We start from the raw sequence: 20,248 nt of genomic DNA, 5'->3' as shown, positions 1-20,248 counted from the left end.
CAAAGGAGGCACACTGAGCAGCCAACAGCATGAGGGTACTCATAGCAGCAAGGGGCCATATTGACGATAAAGAGGATACACTGACCAACAATTCTACGGGCCACCAACAGTTATTTGGCACTTACCAATGAGCACCAACAATGAAGGGAACAGACAACCAACTCTTAAAGGGGCACTAGCCACCATCAACCCCCTTAGAGCCCCTGCCCAATGAAATCTGAAAACTGTTCTGTGCATTACATAGTCCTGACCGCTGCACTCTGACTCCTGCACTGTAAACACAAAATAGGGATGAGCTTGGGTTGTGCTCCAGGATCAATTTGAACCCATGTTCAGCTCAATCCAGAAGTCAGCTATCAGTGTCAAGCCAATGATCTGTGAGTGGGGGAATACCCAACCTGTAGCTGCACATATACAAAGGGACTTCATTGTAACCTTAATTGACCTAACATGGCCCAGCCAGGGAAGCAGCTCATCAAACAGAATCTGTGTTTTATCAGCTTCCTTGGAGGGCAGGGGAGACATCAGGGGACTAATAGACTCCTGATGTCTTCATAAAGAGTACCTGTCACCACCCAAAGCTATCACAAGTTTTTTTTTCATCCGATTGTGATAGCAATAAAGTTAAATGAAAAACAAAAATAAAAAAATATAATAGCACCCCCCCCCCCCCCCTGCATATACAGTGGGGATCGAAAGTTTGGGCACCCCGGGTAAACATTTGTATTAATGTGCATAACAAAGCCAAGGAAAGATGGAAAAATCTCCAAAAGGCATCAAATTACAGATTAGACATTCTTATAATATGTAAAAAAAAAAGTTAGATGTTATTTCCATCATTTACACGTTCAAAATTACAGAGAACAAAAAAATGGCGTCTGCAAAAGTTTGGGCACCCTGCAGAGTTAATATCTTGTACTTCCTCCTTTGGCAAGTATCACAGCTTGTAAATGCTTTTTGTAGCCAGCCAAGAGTCTTTCAATTCTTGTTTGTATCTTTGCCCATTCTTCCTTACAAAAGTCTTTCAGTTCTTTGAGATTTCTGGGCTGTCTGTCACGCACTGCTCTTTTAAGGTCTATCCATAGATTTTCAATTATGTTGAGGTCAGGAGATTGTGAAGGCCATGGCAAAACCTTCAGTTTACGCCTCTTGATGTAATCCCCCGTGGATTTTGAGGTGTGTTTAGGATCATTATCCATTTGTAGAAGCCATCCTCTCTTTAACTTCAGCATCAAGTTACCATCCAAAATTTGCTGAAATTTTATTGAATCCATTTTCCTTCTTCTCGTGAAATGCTCCCTGTGCCACTGGCTGCAATACAACCCCAAAGCATGATTGATCCACCCCCATGCTTCACAGTTGGACAGAGGTTCTTTTCATTAAATTCTGTGCCCTTTCTTCTCCAAACGTACCTTTGCTCATTCCGGCCAAAAAGTTCTATTTTAACCTCATCGGTCCACAGAACTTGTTTCCAAAATGCATCGGGCTTGTCTATATGTTCATTTGCAAAGTTCAAACGCTGATTTTTGTGGTGAGGACGTAGAAGAGGTTTTCTTCTGATGACTCTTCCCTGAAGTCCATATTTGTACAAGTATCTCTTTATAGTGGAATAGTATACCACAACTCCAGAGTCTGCCAGATCTTTCTGGAGGGATCGTGCAGTCAAACGTGGGTTTTGAATTGCTTTTCTCACAATCCTGCAAGCTGTTCTGTCTGATATTTTTCTTGGTCTTCCAGATCTTCCTTTAACTTCCACTGTTCCTGATGACTGCCATTTCTTAATTACATTCCGAACAGAGGATATTGACATCTGAAAATGCTTTGCTATCTTCTTATAGCCTTCTCCAGCTTTGTGAGCGTCAACTATTTTCACTTTCAGTTTTCTAGACAACTGCTTAGAAGAACCCATGGTGCTGATTGTTGGGGCAAGGTCAGATGAGTCTGGGCATTTAAAACCTTTGAGATTGACATCCCCTGGTCTTCCCAGACGATGATTGAGAACAATCCATGACACTGGCAGGTCTCAGCTTTGCAAAGGGGGCAGTGCATGCTATAAATTCTGCAGGGTGCCCAAACTTTTGCAGACGCCATTTTTTTGTTTTCTGTAATTTTGAAAGTGTAAATGATGGAAATAAAATATAACTTTTTTTTTACATATTATAAAAAAAATTCTAATCTGTAATTTGATGCCTTTTGGAGATTTTTCCATCTTTCCTTGGCTTCGTTATGCACATTAATACAAATTTTTACCTGGGGTGCCCAAACTTTCGATTCCCACTGTACAGGCAAATGCAAAACCCACACGTAGGTCCAGCACACATATGTAAACGGTGATGGCATCACACATGTGAGGTATCACAGTGAACATGGAGTGAGAGCAATATTTCTAGGGCCATATTTCATGACTAACACTAAACTGATAACCTGTAAAGGCTTTTAAAGTCTCACCTATAAACATTTTAGGTATTGTAGTTTGTCACAATTCTACATCTTCACGTTTGGTATCCATTTACCATCTCTTTTTATATTTTACCCCAAAAATTGGGTATTACATTATGGGAGCGCGCTAAAAATAATTTAAGTGTATTTTTTCCAGAAAATTTGTGTTTGATAAATGGCTGCACAAATATTGCGTGACATAGAAAATTGCAACAGCCACCATTTTATTTTCTAGGGCTTTTGCTTTTAGAAAATATTTAATGCACAAAAAAATGCAAATTTTAACAGGTGTGTGAAAAATGTCAAAATTGTCCTGGAAAACTAGTGGTTAAATACCAAAAGAAAGCTCGACCTGTCTCATAAAGTGATATCAAATTAAAGTGGAGTTCCACCCATAAATATAACATTACATCAGTAGTTTTAAAAAAATGTCATTAGTCCTTTACGAAAAAAAACATTTTTGTAGATGCTTTCAAAGTGTTGTTGCTAGGCAGAATAGTTAATCTTCCCTCTTCCTGCACCTAGGTGCTTAAGCTTCACCGCACAGACTCCTGGGAATGTAGTGGGTGTAACTTTCCAGGAGTCTGTGCACTCCCCAGTCTCAAATAATCATGTGACTTGGACAGCACAGGTGCTAAAACCTGATCTGACCCTGCTTGTGCAGCACTGAGCATGTGCGAGATTTGCAAGGCTGAAATCCAGGAAGTCATACAGTCTGGCTTCATGATGCCCACACATAAGATGGCCCCAGTCAATTTCTATTTTATAAAGTGTCTAAATGCTGTAACAACCTAACAAAACGGACCTTAGTTTACAGACTAACTTTACTAGAATACATTAAGCTTGTGTATTACAGGGGTATTTATATTTAAAAAGTGAAATTGTGGCCGGAACTCCGCTTTAATTTGGGTACAGTGTTGTATGACCGAGTAGTTATCAGCCAAACTATCACAGCACTTTCGGTTTTAAACTGGTTTCATGTTTATGTGAAGTAAAGAGACCCACAGAACAAAAACAAACAAATCCAGGGCAGTGTTTTGTTTTTAAAATTAATCTGATTGGTTCTGAGGAGTTTTAGACACACAGTAATGACAGCTTAGACCACCGTGAAAATCTCCCAGTACAATGGTTATAAGGAGCCAGACAAGCAGGAAGTGTGGAGATCACAGCAGAATTACAGCTACTTCAAAGCAAAAACGAACAATGAGGACATGAAACCAGTACTGCAGTAAGGTAAAGGAAGCTATTTAGCTAAAAAAAAAAATTCCTTTAGTGACCCTTTAAAAATAATTAGTTTTTGAACCTGTATAATAGCTGGAAAGAGAGAGACACTGGAAAGTCAGATAGACTATTGGTTATTACCCATAATCCCTCCCCCCATGTGTCTGTTCACATTGTTATGATCTGAGGCCAAACTTGGTTCTAAGCCAAGAAATAATTAGGTTCTTTGCCAAGAACAAATTAGGTAATAATTGAGCTGGAATTACTCTCCATTTAAAGTTGAACTCCAGGCAAACAACTAAATACACAGATGGAATACATATCATGGAGCTGCTTTACCTGTCAAAGGATTTGTATTTTTGTCCATCCAGTTATGAGATTTGCACAGCTATGCTACACAGCACAGACCTGTCTTGCAGGGCAGGAGACCTTATTTTTTCTTGGCCGCAGTTAAAAAAAAAAAAAAAAAAAAATAGGTCTCTTACCCACCCCCCAAAGAAAAGCAGCAGATAAATATAGGCCGATGCAATCTAAATTCTTGACTACAGGTGGTGCTCGGCAGCAGCGGCAATGCAGATGGGAGCGGAAGTTAAGAGAATTTCCTCAGTTACCCGTGAAGTGATCCAGATTGGATGCACATGCGCCATTAGACCCTGGTGACCATCTTAGGTCAAGCAGAGTCTATTTACTGGTCTGTAGTTCTCAGTAGGGGTGCAACGGATCAAAAAACTCACAGATCGGATCGATCCTCGGATCAGGAGTCACGGATCGGATCATTTTCGGATCAGCAAAAAAAAGATTTATGAAAAAAAGTCGGATTCAAGTCTGGGCTCTAGCTGGGCCAATGGCTCTGTCCACCATTGTCCCCCACTCGTCATCACCATCACTGTTCCAGACAAGTCCAACATTGCCCCCACACTATTAAAGAACACTGAGTCCCCGTCCTTCATAGCAGCGCTTACTTTTCCCCCTCAAGCTCCACACGTTCATCCTGATTCCCAGAGCGCCGCCAAGACAGCCAGCCAATCCGGGCAGCCTTCCTGTCATCTGTAATTGTAAACATTGGTATCCAATAAATGACTCTCTAAAAGCCACAGAATAGCTCCCACTGAGCCAACCAAATCATTAGTGGCGACCACAATCACATAAACTAATTAGTTCCTGTTGCTAGCTCACAACTTCGAGGCATGCACTTCTTTAAAAGGCTAACCAACACGATTACTGACAACCGAACAGAAGGCAAAGTCATCTTCCCCGATAAATATAAGCAGGCAATCAGAATGACAAAATCAGGAAACCCATTTCCATCACAGAGTTATGCCGCGTACACACGATCGGAAATTCCGACAAGAAAACCGTGGATTTTTTTCCGATGGAATGTTGGCTCAAACTTGTGTTGCATACACACGGGCACACAAAATTCCGACCGTCAAGAACGCGGTGACGTACAACACTACAACGAGCTTAGAAAAAGTTCAATGATTCCGAGAATGCGTCAAATTGATTCGGAGCATGCGTGTTTTTTTTGCAAATCGGAATTGCATCCAGCTCTCAAATTTTTGCCGTTGGAAATTCCGACAGAAAAAGTCCAATGGAGCCTACACACGGTCGGAATTTCCGAGCAAAGGCTCACATCGGACTTTTTTTGTCTGAATTTCCGATCATGTGAGCATTAGTGACTTAAAGAGCAGCCATGTACCCAGTGCCGGCCCAAGACATTGTGCTGCCTGGTACCAAGAATGAAATGCTGCCCCCCCCCCCCAAAAAAAAATTACGCCCACCAAAATGCCCCCACATCCATTATTTTATATCATGATAACTAAAGTGGACCCATCATGGCTCTATACATGTATATAGGAGTATAACGAGGACCTGTTATGGTTGTTTACATGTATAGGAGTATAACGAGGACCTGTTATGGCTCTATTCATGCAATTAACCCCACAGTGGAGCGGAGCTGGTGGAATGGGATGGCGTGTGGGCGGCAATTTGCCACCCCCCTGAAAGTGCTGCCTGGTACAATGGTACCATCGGGTCCCATGGTAGGGCCGGCCCTGCATGTACCGTGTTGGAGTGTGCTATACCCATGCACCAAACCCAAAACTTTGCTTTCATTCATAACTGTCTAAAACTCATAATGTAGAAAATGAAAGGAAGTCATAAGGATGCCAGGTGTATAACCTTATAGGGCAATGCAAAAATACAAAATGATGGAATGGATATACATTTGCCTTCATTGTAGGGAAGTAACAACCAGACAGCAAGTACTGTATGTCTTTAGCTGCCGTTGGTCAATCTGGAGATGTATAGGGTAGGGTCAGTATCCTGGCCACATACCACAACCCAAAAGGCATGGGTTGATACTGAGGGTTACTAAAAGTCTCAGCTACCCATCAAAAATAAATATGTAACAGTACCCTTTCATCCTGGGAAAATAATACACTTCTATCAATCCACCATCTCCACAAAAATCTCCCCTTTCCTCCTACAATTAAACCCAAATTTTCCCAATAAATCTAAGTGTCCATAATAAAAAATAAAGAAAAAGAATCAAGAAATTTTGCCATGTGATTTTCTATATAAAAAAAAAACACTTGTGCACTGTACACCCCTGATAAAGCCTTGTTTTGAGGTGAAACATGTTGGGATTTTTGTGTTTTTTTATTATTTTTCTTTATTTTTCATTATGGGCACTTAGATTTATTGAGGCAATGTGGGTTTAGTTGTAGGAGAACTCCTCTAAGTCATTAAACACACAAGCTTTTAGGACACGTTCCCTTCTTCAGGTCAACAATTCCAAAAATGGTTCGGATGCCTACATATTTATACAGTACACAGAGTTACATAGAGAAGCAGTGAAATACAACCATTACTATAATGCAACTCATTCTTGATGCACTTTAGTAGTAATGGTTATTGTAAAGGGCTAAGCTAAATAGATAGTAATCAGACCTAGAGAGTGTTATTGGAGTAATTAACTTTGAGATAAGAAGTCCAGAAATGTAGATGAGTTCTTCCAAAATGAGACTTTACATTGCCCTGAATGGGTAGAGTGGCAGTGTCTCTTTAAACTAACACCTCGTTTTGTATACACATCTTATACTACATGCTGCGTTGTCAGAGCTGCCAAGAACTACTGATCCATAAGGAGGGGATTAAATACAAACTACTGTGAGGAAATCTAACCACTGGAATCCCTGAGAGACAAAAGAATTTGGAATGTGATTCAACCTGTCAGTAAATTTGCACAACTAAAATATCACTTTTCAGCAGTTAGCATTCTTGGAATTCTGCTGTTGGATGGATGTTACTTGCCCACCCTTGGCTAAGGTGCCCACCTCTGGCATAAGTGCCCACCTCTGGCATATGTGCCCATCCCTGACATAAGTATCCATCGCTGGCATAAGTGCCCATCCCTGGCATTAGTATCCATCACTGGCATAAGTGTCCATCCCTGGCATAAGTGTCCACTCCTGGCATATGTGCCCATCCCTGGCATAGGTGTCAACTCCTGGCATATGTGCCCATCCCTGGCATATGTGCCCATTCCTGGCATAAATATCCATCGCTGGCATAAGTGCCCATCCCTGGCATAAGTGTCCACTCCTGGCATATGTGCCCATCCCTGGCATAAGTGTCAACTCTTGGCATATGTGCCCATCCCTGGCATAAGTGTCCACTCCTGGCATATGTGCCCATCCCTGGCATAAGTGTCAACTCCTGGCATATGTGCCCATCCCTGGCGTAAGTACCCATCGCTGGTATAAGTGTCCACTACTGACATTAATGTCCACCCCTGGCATTAGAACCCATGCCTGGTAGAAGTGTCCATCCCTGGCACTGCCAATGAAAATGAGGGTCCCACATCTCAGCTGTCATTTTTGAATGCATTCCAGAAAATAAACAAAAAAATCTCAAAGGTCATTTTTATACATGGGTCCTGAAATGTCTCTGAACACTAAGAACTCATAACAGCACCCAATTTTTTACTGTAATAGGCTGTCAGAGCCAAGACCTAAGATGACATCTCTGTAGCCGCCGGCTGTATCACGGTAGCGCGCCTGGAAGCTAACCCCCTTGGGAGAAAGCTTCCCATGAAGGGGGTTAGCTGATGTGGGGAGGAGCCAAGACAGCCGCCGAGGGACCTCAGAAGACCAGGATCGGGGCCACTCTGTGCAAAAAGAGCTGCACAGTGGAGGTAAGTACCTTTACAACCCCTTTAAGGTAAAAAATCTTCAGCTTTTAGAACCACTTTGGGGACTTGCACACAGTACTGATGTTGGAACATCAGTATTCCTGGCCAGAATATATTGGCCCGAATTCACATACATCGGCGCATATTTATGCCGCCGTAGGGTATCTCTTTTACGCTACGCCGGCGCAGCGCACAGAGGCAAGCACTGGATTCACAAAGCACTTGCTCCCACTCGCTGTTAAAGATACGCTGGGTTTCCTCGGCGTAAGCCAGTGGAAGTGGAAGTGGGCATGAGGCTTGCTAATGAGGCGTGACAAAATGCAAATGATGGGCCAAGCGTCATAGAAGTACTTAAAACGAACGGCGAATGCGCCGTCCCGTGGCCGCATCCCAGTGCGCATTCTCAGAATCACGTCGGAACAACTGCCTAAGATACGTCAATTCACTGCCTACGACGTGAACGTAACCTACGCCTAGTCATATTCACGTACAACGTAAACGACAAAAGATGCGACGGCTTGTGTTCCCTGGTCCATACCTTTGCATGAGTTGCGCCTCCTATATGGGGAATAACTTTACGCTGGACGTACGACTTACACAAACCGCGTAAATGATGCGCTGGGCGCAACTACGTTTGTTAATCGGCGTATCTGCCTCATTTGCCTATGTGCATAGAAAATCTATGGGAGCAGCAAATGCGCCCAGCGTAAATATGCGCCCACGATACGACGGCGTAGGCAAGTTACGTCGGTCGTAGGAAACCTATTTTCAGACGTATCTAGTTTTGTGGGCACGGCGCACAGATACGACGGCGCATAGTTACACTTACGCGGCGTATCTCGAGATATGTCGGCGTAAGTGCTTTGTGAATCCGGGCCATTGTGTTTTTTTGGTCTGTATTTGTGCATATTTGCGAGCGTACATGTGTAAAATAAATTCTAGCTCTTTTTTAGGGTTTCAGAGTCTAATAATGTTTTTGAAGCCAAGCTATATTTCTTGACAGCCATGTACATTCCCCATGCCATGCCTGTCTCTACAGGCTGCAATGCATAATAAGGTCACTATAGCGGGCAGCTCCTGGCTAAAGTCCCCCGACCTCAACTCACAATTGTGTCATTGCCTTCTGGAGATACAAGACTAGTCTGACCCGTTCCTGATACTACGGATACACTGCACTGACATGCATATGGTTGCAGGCTCTTCATTCTGCAGGTGTGCTAACTAATAGATTCTTATCAGGTCAAAGCATCACATAACTGCCTGAAACAGTAACAGCATCAAGGTATAATGAGACAAAGACGCAATTCCACAAACTGATAAATCAGTAGTATGGCCTGCGGAAGTAATCCTGGCCATAGATGGGACATTTAGGGCTTTCATTTTACAATCTTAATTAGATATGCCAATAACTATGCAGTGTAAGAGCCTGTGGGGCAGATCCACAGAGATCTGCACCCGCGCAGCGTATCAGAGATACACTACGCCGCCGTACCTTACCTGGCTTTAGTTCGAATCCAGGAAGATTTCGCGCCGTAAGTTACGGCGACGTAGTCTATCTCTGGCGGCGGAATTCAAATCGGCGATTAGGGGGCGTGTTTCATTTAAATGAAGCGCGTCCCCGCGCAGAATGAACTGCGCATGCGCCGTCCCGAAATTTCCCACCGTGCATTGTGCTAAATGACGTCGCAAGGACGTCATTTTTTTTAACATAGACGTGACTTACGTACATTCCGATTCACGGACGACTTACGCAAAAAAAAATAAATTCAAATTAAACGCGGGAACGACGGCCATACTTAACACGTCTAACTATACGCTGCAAAACCCCAGCTTTAACTATACGCCGGAAAAAGCCGACTAGAGACGACGTAAGAGAATGCGACGGCCGCGCGTACGTTCGTGGATTGTCGGAAATAGCTAATTTGCATACCCGACGCGGAAAACGACGCAAACTCCACCCATCGGACGCCAAAGTATTGCATCTACGATCCGAAGGTGTACGAAGCCGTACACCTGTCGGATCTAACCCAGATGCCGTCGTATCTTGGTTTGAGGATTCAAACTAAAGATACAACGCGGGAAATTTGAAAGTATGCCGGCGTATCAGTAGATACGCCGGCGTACTCTCTCTGTGGATCTGCCCCTGTCTGTTTGGATACAATTTGGATCAGTTGTTTAGGTAGACCCTCTCATTGTGCAGTTTTGATTAATTTAAAAGAGATTTATAATCACAGTGTGGCACATATAATCAGCTTTGCGATTCCTGTCCATGGGTGGAAAGCTCGGGTTGCTTGGTAGGGATCGACCAATTATCGGTAAGGCCGATTATTGAAGGCCGATATCAGCATTCTCTAAATCGGTATCGGTCGCAAACTAGACCGATATTACCGATATTGCTATTTTTTTTTTTTAATGTACAGAATATTGGCAGACAAAAGCGGCTATCGGCCTGAGAGGTTGCCGAAATATCAGTATCGTATCGGCACGATATCGGTCGATCCCTATTGCTTGGTGCCTTTTTCTAATTTAAAATCCATCAGCAGCTGTTAATGGGTTCAAGGGAGCCACCATTCATAGAGTTTGCTGTGGTTGGGACACAAATCCGTGGGTGCTAACACCACATTTGCTGCATCCTTCAGCGTGCCAATCTGCATTTAGCTCCAAATTTTAGGTGTCTTTCCAAGCACAGGTACCAGAGCTGTAGCATCACTAGGGACACACGCTGCAACTTGCATTGAATTCTGCTTGGGGTAGATAAAGAACATTGAAAACAAATTCTGCCCAGGGTACCAGAGGGCCCGTATAGTGGATTGGGGATATGCATTGTCCATATTGTACATATCTGCCTGTGAGCTGTAGCGAAGCTTGCCATGTAAAGCAAAATATCTTAAGTTTGTAGAAATAGTGTGCCATGTAAAATGAAACATGGACTACAGCCATGGTCAACGCCATGTCAGTTGCCACTACAGTAGGGTTGGCACCCCGGACAGTTCGGGTTTTGAATCATGTGTCCGGGTTTCAGTCCACCTGGAACCGGGAAACATTATTCACACAGGAATGTGGCTCAGAACAAGGCCTGACAGGAGGATGAGGGGGCACTATGTGCATTGTGTACCGCATTACTATTCTCTTTGGAGTGCCCAAAGATGTCCCAGTTCTGTTACAGTGTATACTAAAACAAAAAAATATTACTGTGTGTGGACTTGTTTCATCAGAAATTTCCGATCGTGTGTGGGCCCCAACCTGAACGGTTTAGGAGATATCCCCTGCAATTGCATGTGCTGATGTAATCGGCACATGCGCACTGAAGCAATGGTGCGTACGTGCCGCTGCTTTCAGTGACTGTGGCGTTACCGGCGAGACTGTGGCATTTGTGCGAGTGACATCATCGCGGATCCGGCCAATCACAGCGCCGGAGCCGTGATACCCGCAAGTAACTCCGGGGCGACATGTCGCCGGCCGGTGCTGTGTCGGGCACCGCACCGGGGGCTTCGATCCCAAGTGAGTATTACATAATGAGCTAGTACGCTATGCATATTAGCTCATTATGCCTTTGTCTTGCAGGTGTTTTTTAATTTTTTTTGCAAAGTGGGTTTAAAACCACTTTAATGCATGCTAAATAGAACTCAAGGCAAGCTAAGGCTGCATTCACACCTGAGCGTCGGTCGTTCGGCGTTTTTTTCAGCGTTTTTTTCCGGCGTTTTGTCGCGCTTATTAATGCTTATTTGCGCGTTTGCATACAGCATTGTCTGACGTTTTTGTACTTTGACGTTTTTTATTTTAGCCAATAGGAAAAACTAACATCTTTTCATCACTTGTTGCTATGTTGGTAGATTTTTTTAATCTTCTGCATGGGTGACAAGTTCTATTGATTAAAGCGACGAAACGCCCGTAGCAAACGCCTGTTGTCGCACAAGTCGCTTGAATCGAGCGTTTCCATTACTTTGTATGGGAAATGGAAACGCTCAAATACGCCCAAACCGCCCGATACGCGCGACAAAAAAGGGTCCGGAACTTTTTTTGGCTACAGGCGATGGGCGTCAGGCGCATCAGCGTTCAGATGTGAACCATCCCCATAGACTTTCATGTATTTTGGTCCCTCTGTCGTTTGTGAGCGTCGCGCTACAGGCGACAAAACGCCTAGGTGTGAATGGGCTCTTAAAGCGGATGTGCCACTAAACAAATATATTAAAAGCCAGCAGCTACAAATACTGCAGCTGCTGACTTTTAATATAAGGACACTTACCTGTCCTGGAGTCCAGCGGTGATCGCAGCAGATGACGAGCCGATCGCTCGTCACCCTGCTGCTCCCCCCTCCATCCACGGTGAGGGAACCAGGAAGTGAAGCGCTCCGGCTTCACTGCCCGGTTCCCTACGGCGCATGCGCGAGTCGCGCTGCGCCCGCCGATTGGCTCCCGCTGTGTGCTGGGAGCCGAGTGTTCCCAGCACACAACGGGGGACGGACGGGAAGGGGAAAAAAAACCCGTCCTTTGCCCGTATCGTAGGGCCGGAAGTGGGTGCAGATACCTGTCTGTAGACAGGTATCTGCACCCCCCTCCCCCCTGAAAGGTGTCAAATGTGACACCGGAGGGGGGGAGGGTGCCGATCAGCGGGACTCCACTTTAGAGTGGAGATCCGCTTTAAAGGTCTGATAATAATACTGCAATTAATGGAATAAAGAAATAAATACTTCAGCATGCCTTCAATGATGAATCAAGCAGAGCCAGCATATTTTTTTTATTGTTAAAGTACCCGTGAACCCTAATGTCACAAAATATATTTTTTAGTGTATAGTTTTATAAAATACAGATTTTGTTTACTTTTTTTCGTTGCATTTCATTTTTGCTGATCTCCTGCTAAACAGCAATCAATGCAAGCTAAAAGGTCATACACAAATACTGGAGGGGAAACAACTTTAGCATGCCGATTGGATAGAATATTGAATCATGAGTAAGTACTGTAAAAATGCATTTTTTTTTTTTTACTCCTTGCACCCGATCATGTATTCTTCACAAAGTGAAACTTCATCACATTCACTAAGCTCTGGGGAAAAGAAGTGCAACTGCACTTGCAAAGTGCACAGTCTATTGGCCTTTAGTAAATCCAACTCCTATGCATCACATCTTCCAACTCTGCTGTAGAGTCAGAAGTTTAAATAGAAGGTTCCAAAAACACACAGATTTTTCCATTGCACAGTGGTGACAATATATTATACTACTTGCCGCTCGGTCACAGTAGATTTATTACTAAGACCAAGCGGCAGTGGCAGGCTCGGCAACGTAAATAAATGTTGCCAGCTTGCTTCTGGGTTTGGGGCCAATAATTTATGGCTTAGACCTGCTGATTGGCTGTGTCCAATCACAGCACAGAGTCCAGTGTGTACAAACATACAGGAAAGACTCTGTACACAGAGCATCGATCTGGCTGTTTCTTTTCCCTGTAAAGCAGGGAGAAAAAACAACCGGCTCTTTTAGTAAAAGCAGCAGATATTACACACATTACACTTATTAGGCACACAGTTAAAGTGATTGTAAAGGCTTGTTTTTTTTGTAAAATAACAAACATGCCTATACTTACCTGCTCTGTGTAAGGCCCCTTTCACACTGGGGCGGGAGGTGCGCTGACGGTATAGCGGTGCAGTTTTAACCCCCGCTAGCGGCCGAAAAAGGGTTAATACCGCCCACAATGCGCCTCTGCAGTGGCGCATTGCCTACAGTATTACCGCAGTTTCACATTGCTTTCAATGGGAAGAAGCGGTAAACACACCGCTCCTTCACCGCTCCAAAGATGCTCCTAGCAGGGCTTTTGGAGCGGTCCTGTTAGCGCACCGCCTCAGTGTGAAAGCACTCGGGCTTTCACACTGAGACAGCAGGGCAGGAGTTTTTCAGGCGGTATTTAGGCGCTATTTTTGGCGCTAAAACGCCTCAGTGTGAAAGGGGTCTAAGGGTTTTCCACATAGCGGCCCTGATATTCCCTTTCTGGGGTCCCTGACGGCGCTCCTGGCTCCTTCTCCTCCTCATTGAGTGCCACCAAGGAGAGCTGTAATCCATGGGGGCAATCTTGCGGGCACACTCCCAAATCCTGCATAGAATGCATTAAGGGGTTAAAGGAGTTGTAAACCCTCAGGGTTTTTTCACCTTGCCCCAGATGTTAACCCCTTCCTAGCTAGTGTCATTGGTACAGTGACAGTGTACAGTATTATTACTGATCACTGTATTAGTGTGACTATACCCTCCCAGCGAGGGTCTGTTAGTGCCAAATACCCCGCCACCATAGCACAGTTCCACTATAAGTCACTGATCACCGCCGTTACCAGTATAGCATCATAGCTGCATAAATTCCAGTATATATACCAGAGCTTGTAGACGGTATAACTGTCACCCAAACCAAACAATACACACTTATTGGGAATTTTAATATTTTTTTTTACCAAAGACGTGTAGCGGAATACATTTTGGCCTAAATTTATAAAGAAATTCGATTTTTTTATTAATTTATTGGATATGTTTAATAACAGAAAGTTTTTCCCAAATTTTTCATTTGCATAATAAAAAATAAAAAAGCCAGAGGTGATCAAATGCCAACAAAAGAAATCTCTATTTATGTAAAAAATAATTATATAAACGTCAGTTAAAGCAGCAAAAAAATGCCCTGGTCATGAAGGGGGTAAAACCTTCCAGAGTTCAAGTGGTTAAAAAAAAAAAAAAATTGTATTTGCTTCATTCTGATATTCCACATGCTGACATTAAACAATTATAAAAAAAAATAGTAAATTTCTTGTGGTTTTGGGAAGCAAGCAGACCAAGCGAATAATCTCCATAGACAATATCAGAGGCACCTGCAAGTCGCAAATGGCTTCTGAGCCACCGGCACTGATTTATATGGAGCTCTGTGATAACATGGAACATCGCCAAATAACTGAACCAATATCCTAAGGATGATGTTCTCTGTCTAACAAAATCCACACAATGCATTTATCATTACAGATGACACCGACGCATCAAAACCATCAAACCCCGGGTAACCTGGGGGCTTCTAGAACAAAACTCTGCATGGCAGGAGAGCGGAGAGAATGCTTTCAACAGGTCCGTCGTCACTCAATACATTACAAAGCGCTGTGTGTCATCATCCCAGAGAAGAATGACAGATAGATACATACCTACTAATCCCAGCAGCTGGGATCACAGTATAGACTCCAGAAGCTTAGGTATAAAAAAACATATTTCATTCTTTAATGATCGATATATCTTACACACTGAATAAAAGAGATACAGTATTAAACCCCCAAAATACATAATATACTGCAGCCTACCAATCCTTAGTGGTTGCTGCATTTGTTTTCTTTCTATTCTTTCCTGTTGATCCTGCCACACTTCCGATCACAGAGGCCCAGATTCTCAAAGGAGTTACGCCGGCGTATCTCCAGATACGCCGTCGTAACTCTGAGTGTGAGGCGTCGTATCTATGCGCCTGATTCTTAGAATCAGTTACGCATAGATTTGTCTTAGATCCGACCGGCGTAAGTCTCTTACGCCGTCGTATCTATGTTGCATATTTACGCTGGCCGCTAGGTGGCGCTTCCGTCGATTTACGCGTCGAATATGGTAATGAGCTAGATACGCCGATTCTCAAACGTACGTGCGCCCGGCGCATTTTTTTACGTCGTTTACGTAAGGATTTTTTGGGCATAAAGTTACCCCTGCTCTATGAGGCGTAGATGAGGCGTACCAATGTTAGGTATGGACGTCGGAACAGCGTCTAATTTTTCACGTTTTACGTCGTTTGCATAAGTCGTCCGTGAATGGGGCTGTGCATAAGTTACGTTCACGTCGAAAGCGTTGAGTAGTTGCGGCGTAATTTGAAGCATGCGCACTGGGATACGTCCACGGACGGCGCATGCGCCGTTCGTTAAAAGCGTCAATTACGTGGGGTCAGGATTAATTTCCATAAAACACGCCCACCACTTCCACATTTGAATTAGGCGTGCTTACGCCGGCCCAGTTACACTACGCCGGCGTAACTTAAAGCGCAAGCTCTTTGAGAATACGGGACCTGCCGCTCTAAGTTACGGCGGCATAGTGTATCTGAGATACGCTACGCCCGCCTAAAGATAGGCGGATCTACGTGAATCTGGGCCAGAGTGTCTCCACTCTGGATAGAGGAACAATGGAGGCACCCTTGGACAGGAGCTTTGTCAATCTGGAGAGAGGGTAGCTTTAGATACACCGACAGATTTAGATGGACTAAGGCTGGCAATAAACGGTTCAAATCTCAGCTGGTTTAGCAAGAACCCGACCAAGATTCAAACCAATAATGGGCAGGCTGAATACAAGCTGATCGATCAATCAACTTGGGTACAACCAGCCTGCCAGGTTCTCTTCCGATTATCGCAAGTGGCTGCTCTAGTAGATAGCAATAATCACTGTCTTCTCCTGGTGGGGGCAGCTTCCCCTGAACACCCCTGCCGGAAGGAGACAATTGCTGATTCCCATGTCAGCACTGTCTGGCTCCATTCACACCTGAGCGATCCGGATCACGGGCGGAATCGCCACGAATCCCCTGCAATTCCAGAATCGCAGCAGAACAGATTTGGGATGCCATTATTATTATTGCACCCAAATGTGGTGCAATTTTGCTGCAATTGTCAAGTGGCAAAAATCGCAACCACGATGCTCCTGGCTCTCTGCCAAGATTTGGTACATGAACTTCTTTGGACCATTTTTGGAGCAGAGGGAGGCCCATTCAAATGAATGGAGCCACTCCACAAACGCTCTACTGAAAAATCTTGGTGTTGATGGGGGAATCATGCAAATTTATTTCCTGCAACCCGTGGTTGCAGGAAAGAAGTTTGCACTGTGTATGGCTGGCCTTACAAATTAAAGCTAAACTTTTCAAGCACTTAGGCCCCTTTCACCCGGGCGGACCGTTCAGGTCCCCCTGTCAGTTTTTTTTAGGTGGACCTGAACGGGCGCTCCGTGCACCTCTATGGAGCGACAGATGTCAGCGGTGACATGTCCGCTGACATCCAACCCGCTAAAGTGTGACGGATGGAAACCCTATTTTCCATCCGTCTGGCGGATCGGATGAAAACGGACTCTACGGTCCATCTTCATCCGATCCCCCGTAGAGGAGAGTGGCGCTCTGATAGGTCGGTCCCTGCACAGTGCGCAGAGACCGACCTGTCATCTGCCTACTCAGCGGGGATCGACGAAGCGATCCCCATTGAGCAAAGCGGAGCCCGCACACGGACACGTACGTGTGAAAGGGCTGGTTTTTTTCCCCATAAAAAAATAAAAGCAGGCCATTGTAAGCACCCCTGTCGGAGTCGGGTTCACACACAGGCGGCACGACTTTGGGGGCACCTCAGCAAGGCGATCTCAAGACGACTTAAGAGGCAACTTGCAAAATGACTTCTGTATTTAAGTTAATGCAAGTCGCCCCCATTCCATTGAATAGAGCGGACCGCGACTTGTAAGGCGGCTGAGTCCCTGTGTGGACCAGCTCTCAGTGTTAAATGGTTTGTTTCAACGCTCTAACTGCCACTTTTGTTGGACAGCTTGGTCCAGTAAAGTTGAAGGCTGGCTTCACACCTATGCGAATTGGATGCAGTTTTCCACATCCAATTCTCATGACAGGAGATTGTGACCAGGTCTCTATGGAGCTGGTTCACATATCTCCGTTGCGGCTGTGGATTGCACAGAAAGCTGTGCGTCTTTGGCTTTGTTTCAGGGCCGAATTCAGGCGCAAATTGAAACGGAGAACAGGGACTCACCGGACCCCCTGCTGCAAGCCGCATCCGTCGGAGGTGTGACCCCAGCCGAGAAGTAACTGACTTAGGATTACCAGGTGGCAATAAAAAAGAAAAGAACTAATGACTGGTAAGCTGCAATATATTACATTTTTGTTCATTCATTATTTTGCTTGTAGTTTTTTTTTTTTTTACAGTTTTGCATCTTATGGTTCTGCTTCTGTAATACAACTACAAGGCCCAGCATGCCCCTTGGACACCCTGCGTCTTGTAGTTTCATCGCCAGAAAATGTGGTCCTGATGCGATGAGCTTCCCCCCCGGTACACCTGCATCCCCCAGCATGCCCCTTGGACACCCTGCGACTTGTAGTTCCATCACCAGCAGATGTGGTCCTGATGCGATGAGCTCCCCCCCCCCCCCCCCGGTACACCTGCATCCCCCAGCATGCCCCTTGGACACCCTGCGTCTTGTAGTTCCATCGCCAGAAAATGTGGTCCTGATGCGATGAGCACCCCCCAGTACACCTGCATCCCCCAGCATGCCCCTTGGACACCCTGCGACTTGTAGTTCCATCACCAGCAGATGTGGTCCTGATGCAATGAGCATCCCCCCACCGGTACACCTGTATCCCCCAGCATGCCCCTTGGACACCCTGCGACTTGTAGTTCCATCACCAGAAAATGTGGTCCTGATGCGATGAGCATCCCCCCCCCCCCCCCCCCGTACACCTGCATCCCCCAGCATGCCCCTTACCACATTGCTCATGAAGTCCGCCTCGGTCAAGTCCTCCAGCTCCAGGAAGGGGCTGTGAAAGGTGCGCTCCTGCGGCATGGTGACACCCTCCATGGTCCCAGGTCGCCGGAGATCTCGCTGTCAGGTGTCGCAGAGCTGGCGATGGGCCATGGGCACTGGGGTCCACAGCTGGACGGAGGGGTATGAGCTTCGAAGGGGGGGGGGGGGTTATACTTCCAAATCCAAAAAAGTTTGGGCAGAATCTAAACTTTTTTTTTACTTTCTTGGAACAAGAAACAAATAAAAAATGCAGGAATGGCAGAAGAACAAAATTCTTTTGGGATAATAAAAATGTGGGGATGAGTGATTTCAGGGAGGAGGAGAAGTGGGGGGGGGGGGGGGGGGGGTGAAGTTATAGGGGATGTCTATGTATTAGCAGCATATGTCAGGAGGGGGGGGTCCCCAGTATTGGGGTGTCTGATGCTGAAGGGGTGACAAGGAAGGAGGGGAGCTTTGGATGCCTAGGCAGGAATGGTGTGCAGTCTCCGGGGTCAGCTAGGCTCAGCAGGCCCTGATCTCTCCCAATACATGATGATGATCAGCTCTCCCCCGTTCTCTCCCGGTGTCTCCTTAGCGCTGCCGCCTGCTTGTGTCTCCCGGTGACTCGCTCCAGCTGTCAGCTGCAGAAAGAGCCCGGCCCCGCCCCTCGCACGCTGCACGAGCCGGAGTACCTCTTAGGCCACGCCCTCTCCCATGAATATACAATCGCCAGGGGGCACGCCCCTTTATTAACCCTCTGTGCCCTGCAGGCTCTGTCCTGTTAGGAGGGAGGTACGATGTGTGTACAGCTCTGCACCCTGATGCATGTCACTGAAGATCCAGTGTGGGGACGAAAAGGTTAACAATGTGCACTTATGACCAGTGAGTCACCAGCACTGCAACCAAACTCCTCCTCTGACTATTCTTCTCCATATCTATCAATTAGCCCAACATTGGCTGTAACCTGCATGTCATAGGGATCTCAGGGGAGTGCGGACACATTGGCTGTACCCTGCATGTCATAGGGATCTCAGGGGAGTGCAGACACATTGGCTGTACCCTGCATGTCATAGGGATCTCAGGGGAGTGCAGACACATTGGCTGTAACCTGCTTATCATAGGGATCTCAGGGGAGTTCAGACACATTGGCTGTACCCTGCATGTCATAGGGATCTCAGGGGAGTGCAGACACATTGGCTGTAACCTGCATGTCACAGGGATCTCAGGGGAGTTCAGACACATTGGCTGTACCCTGCATGTCATAGGGATCTCAGGGGAGTGCGGACACATCGGCTGTACCCTGCATGTCACAGGGATCTCAGGACAGTGCAGACACATTGGCTGTACCCTGCATGTCACAGGGATCTCAGGACAGTGCAGACACATTGGCTGTAACCTGCATGTCATAGGGATCTCAGGGCAGTGCAGACACATTGGCTGTACCCTGCATGTCATAGGGATCTCAGGACAGTGCAGACACATTGGCTGTAACCTGCATGTCATAGGGATCTCAGGGGAGTGCAGACACATTGGCTGTACCCTGCATGTCATAGGGATCTCAGGACAGTGCCCTGCATGTCATAGGGATCTCAGGGGAGTGCAGACACATTGGCTGTAACCTGCATGTCATAGGGATCTCAGGGCAGTGCAGACACATTGGTTGTACCCTGCATGTCATAGGGATCTCAGGGGAGTGCAGACACATTGGCTGTACCCTGCATGTCATAGGGATCTCAGGGGAGTGCAGACACATTGGCTGTACCCTGCATGTCATAGGGATCTCAGGGGAGTGCAGACACATTGGCTGTACCCTGCATGTCATGGAGATCTCAGGGCAGTGCAGACACATTGGCTGTACCCTGCATGTCATCAG

General features: G+C 45.7%; 1 protein-coding gene across 2 annotated transcripts in view; it reads right to left on the bottom strand.

The window, feature by feature from the left end:
• Window positions 1-19,038, bottom strand: part of CREB3L1 (cAMP responsive element binding protein 3 like 1) — a 115,223-nt gene extending 96,185 nt beyond the window's left edge. The window contains exon 1 of one of the 2 annotated variants that reach the window (XM_040328178.1): window positions 18,358-19,038. In XM_040328178.1, the coding sequence (XP_040184112.1) occupies window positions 18,358-18,450 (93 nt within the window). In that variant the 5' untranslated portion in view covers window positions 18,451-19,038. The remainder of the gene's footprint in view (window positions 1-18,357) is intronic. The other variant, XM_040328179.1, reaches the window with a different exon arrangement.
• Window positions 19,039-20,248: the final 1,210 nt, after the last annotated feature.

This window comes from Rana temporaria, chromosome 11 (assembly GCF_905171775.1).
Source record: "Rana temporaria chromosome 11, aRanTem1.1, whole genome shotgun sequence".
NCBI classification, from domain to species: Eukaryota; Metazoa; Chordata; class Amphibia; order Anura; family Ranidae; genus Rana; species Rana temporaria.
Note: the sequence above shows the minus strand (reverse complement) of the source record. Positions and strands in the feature narration are given on the sequence as shown.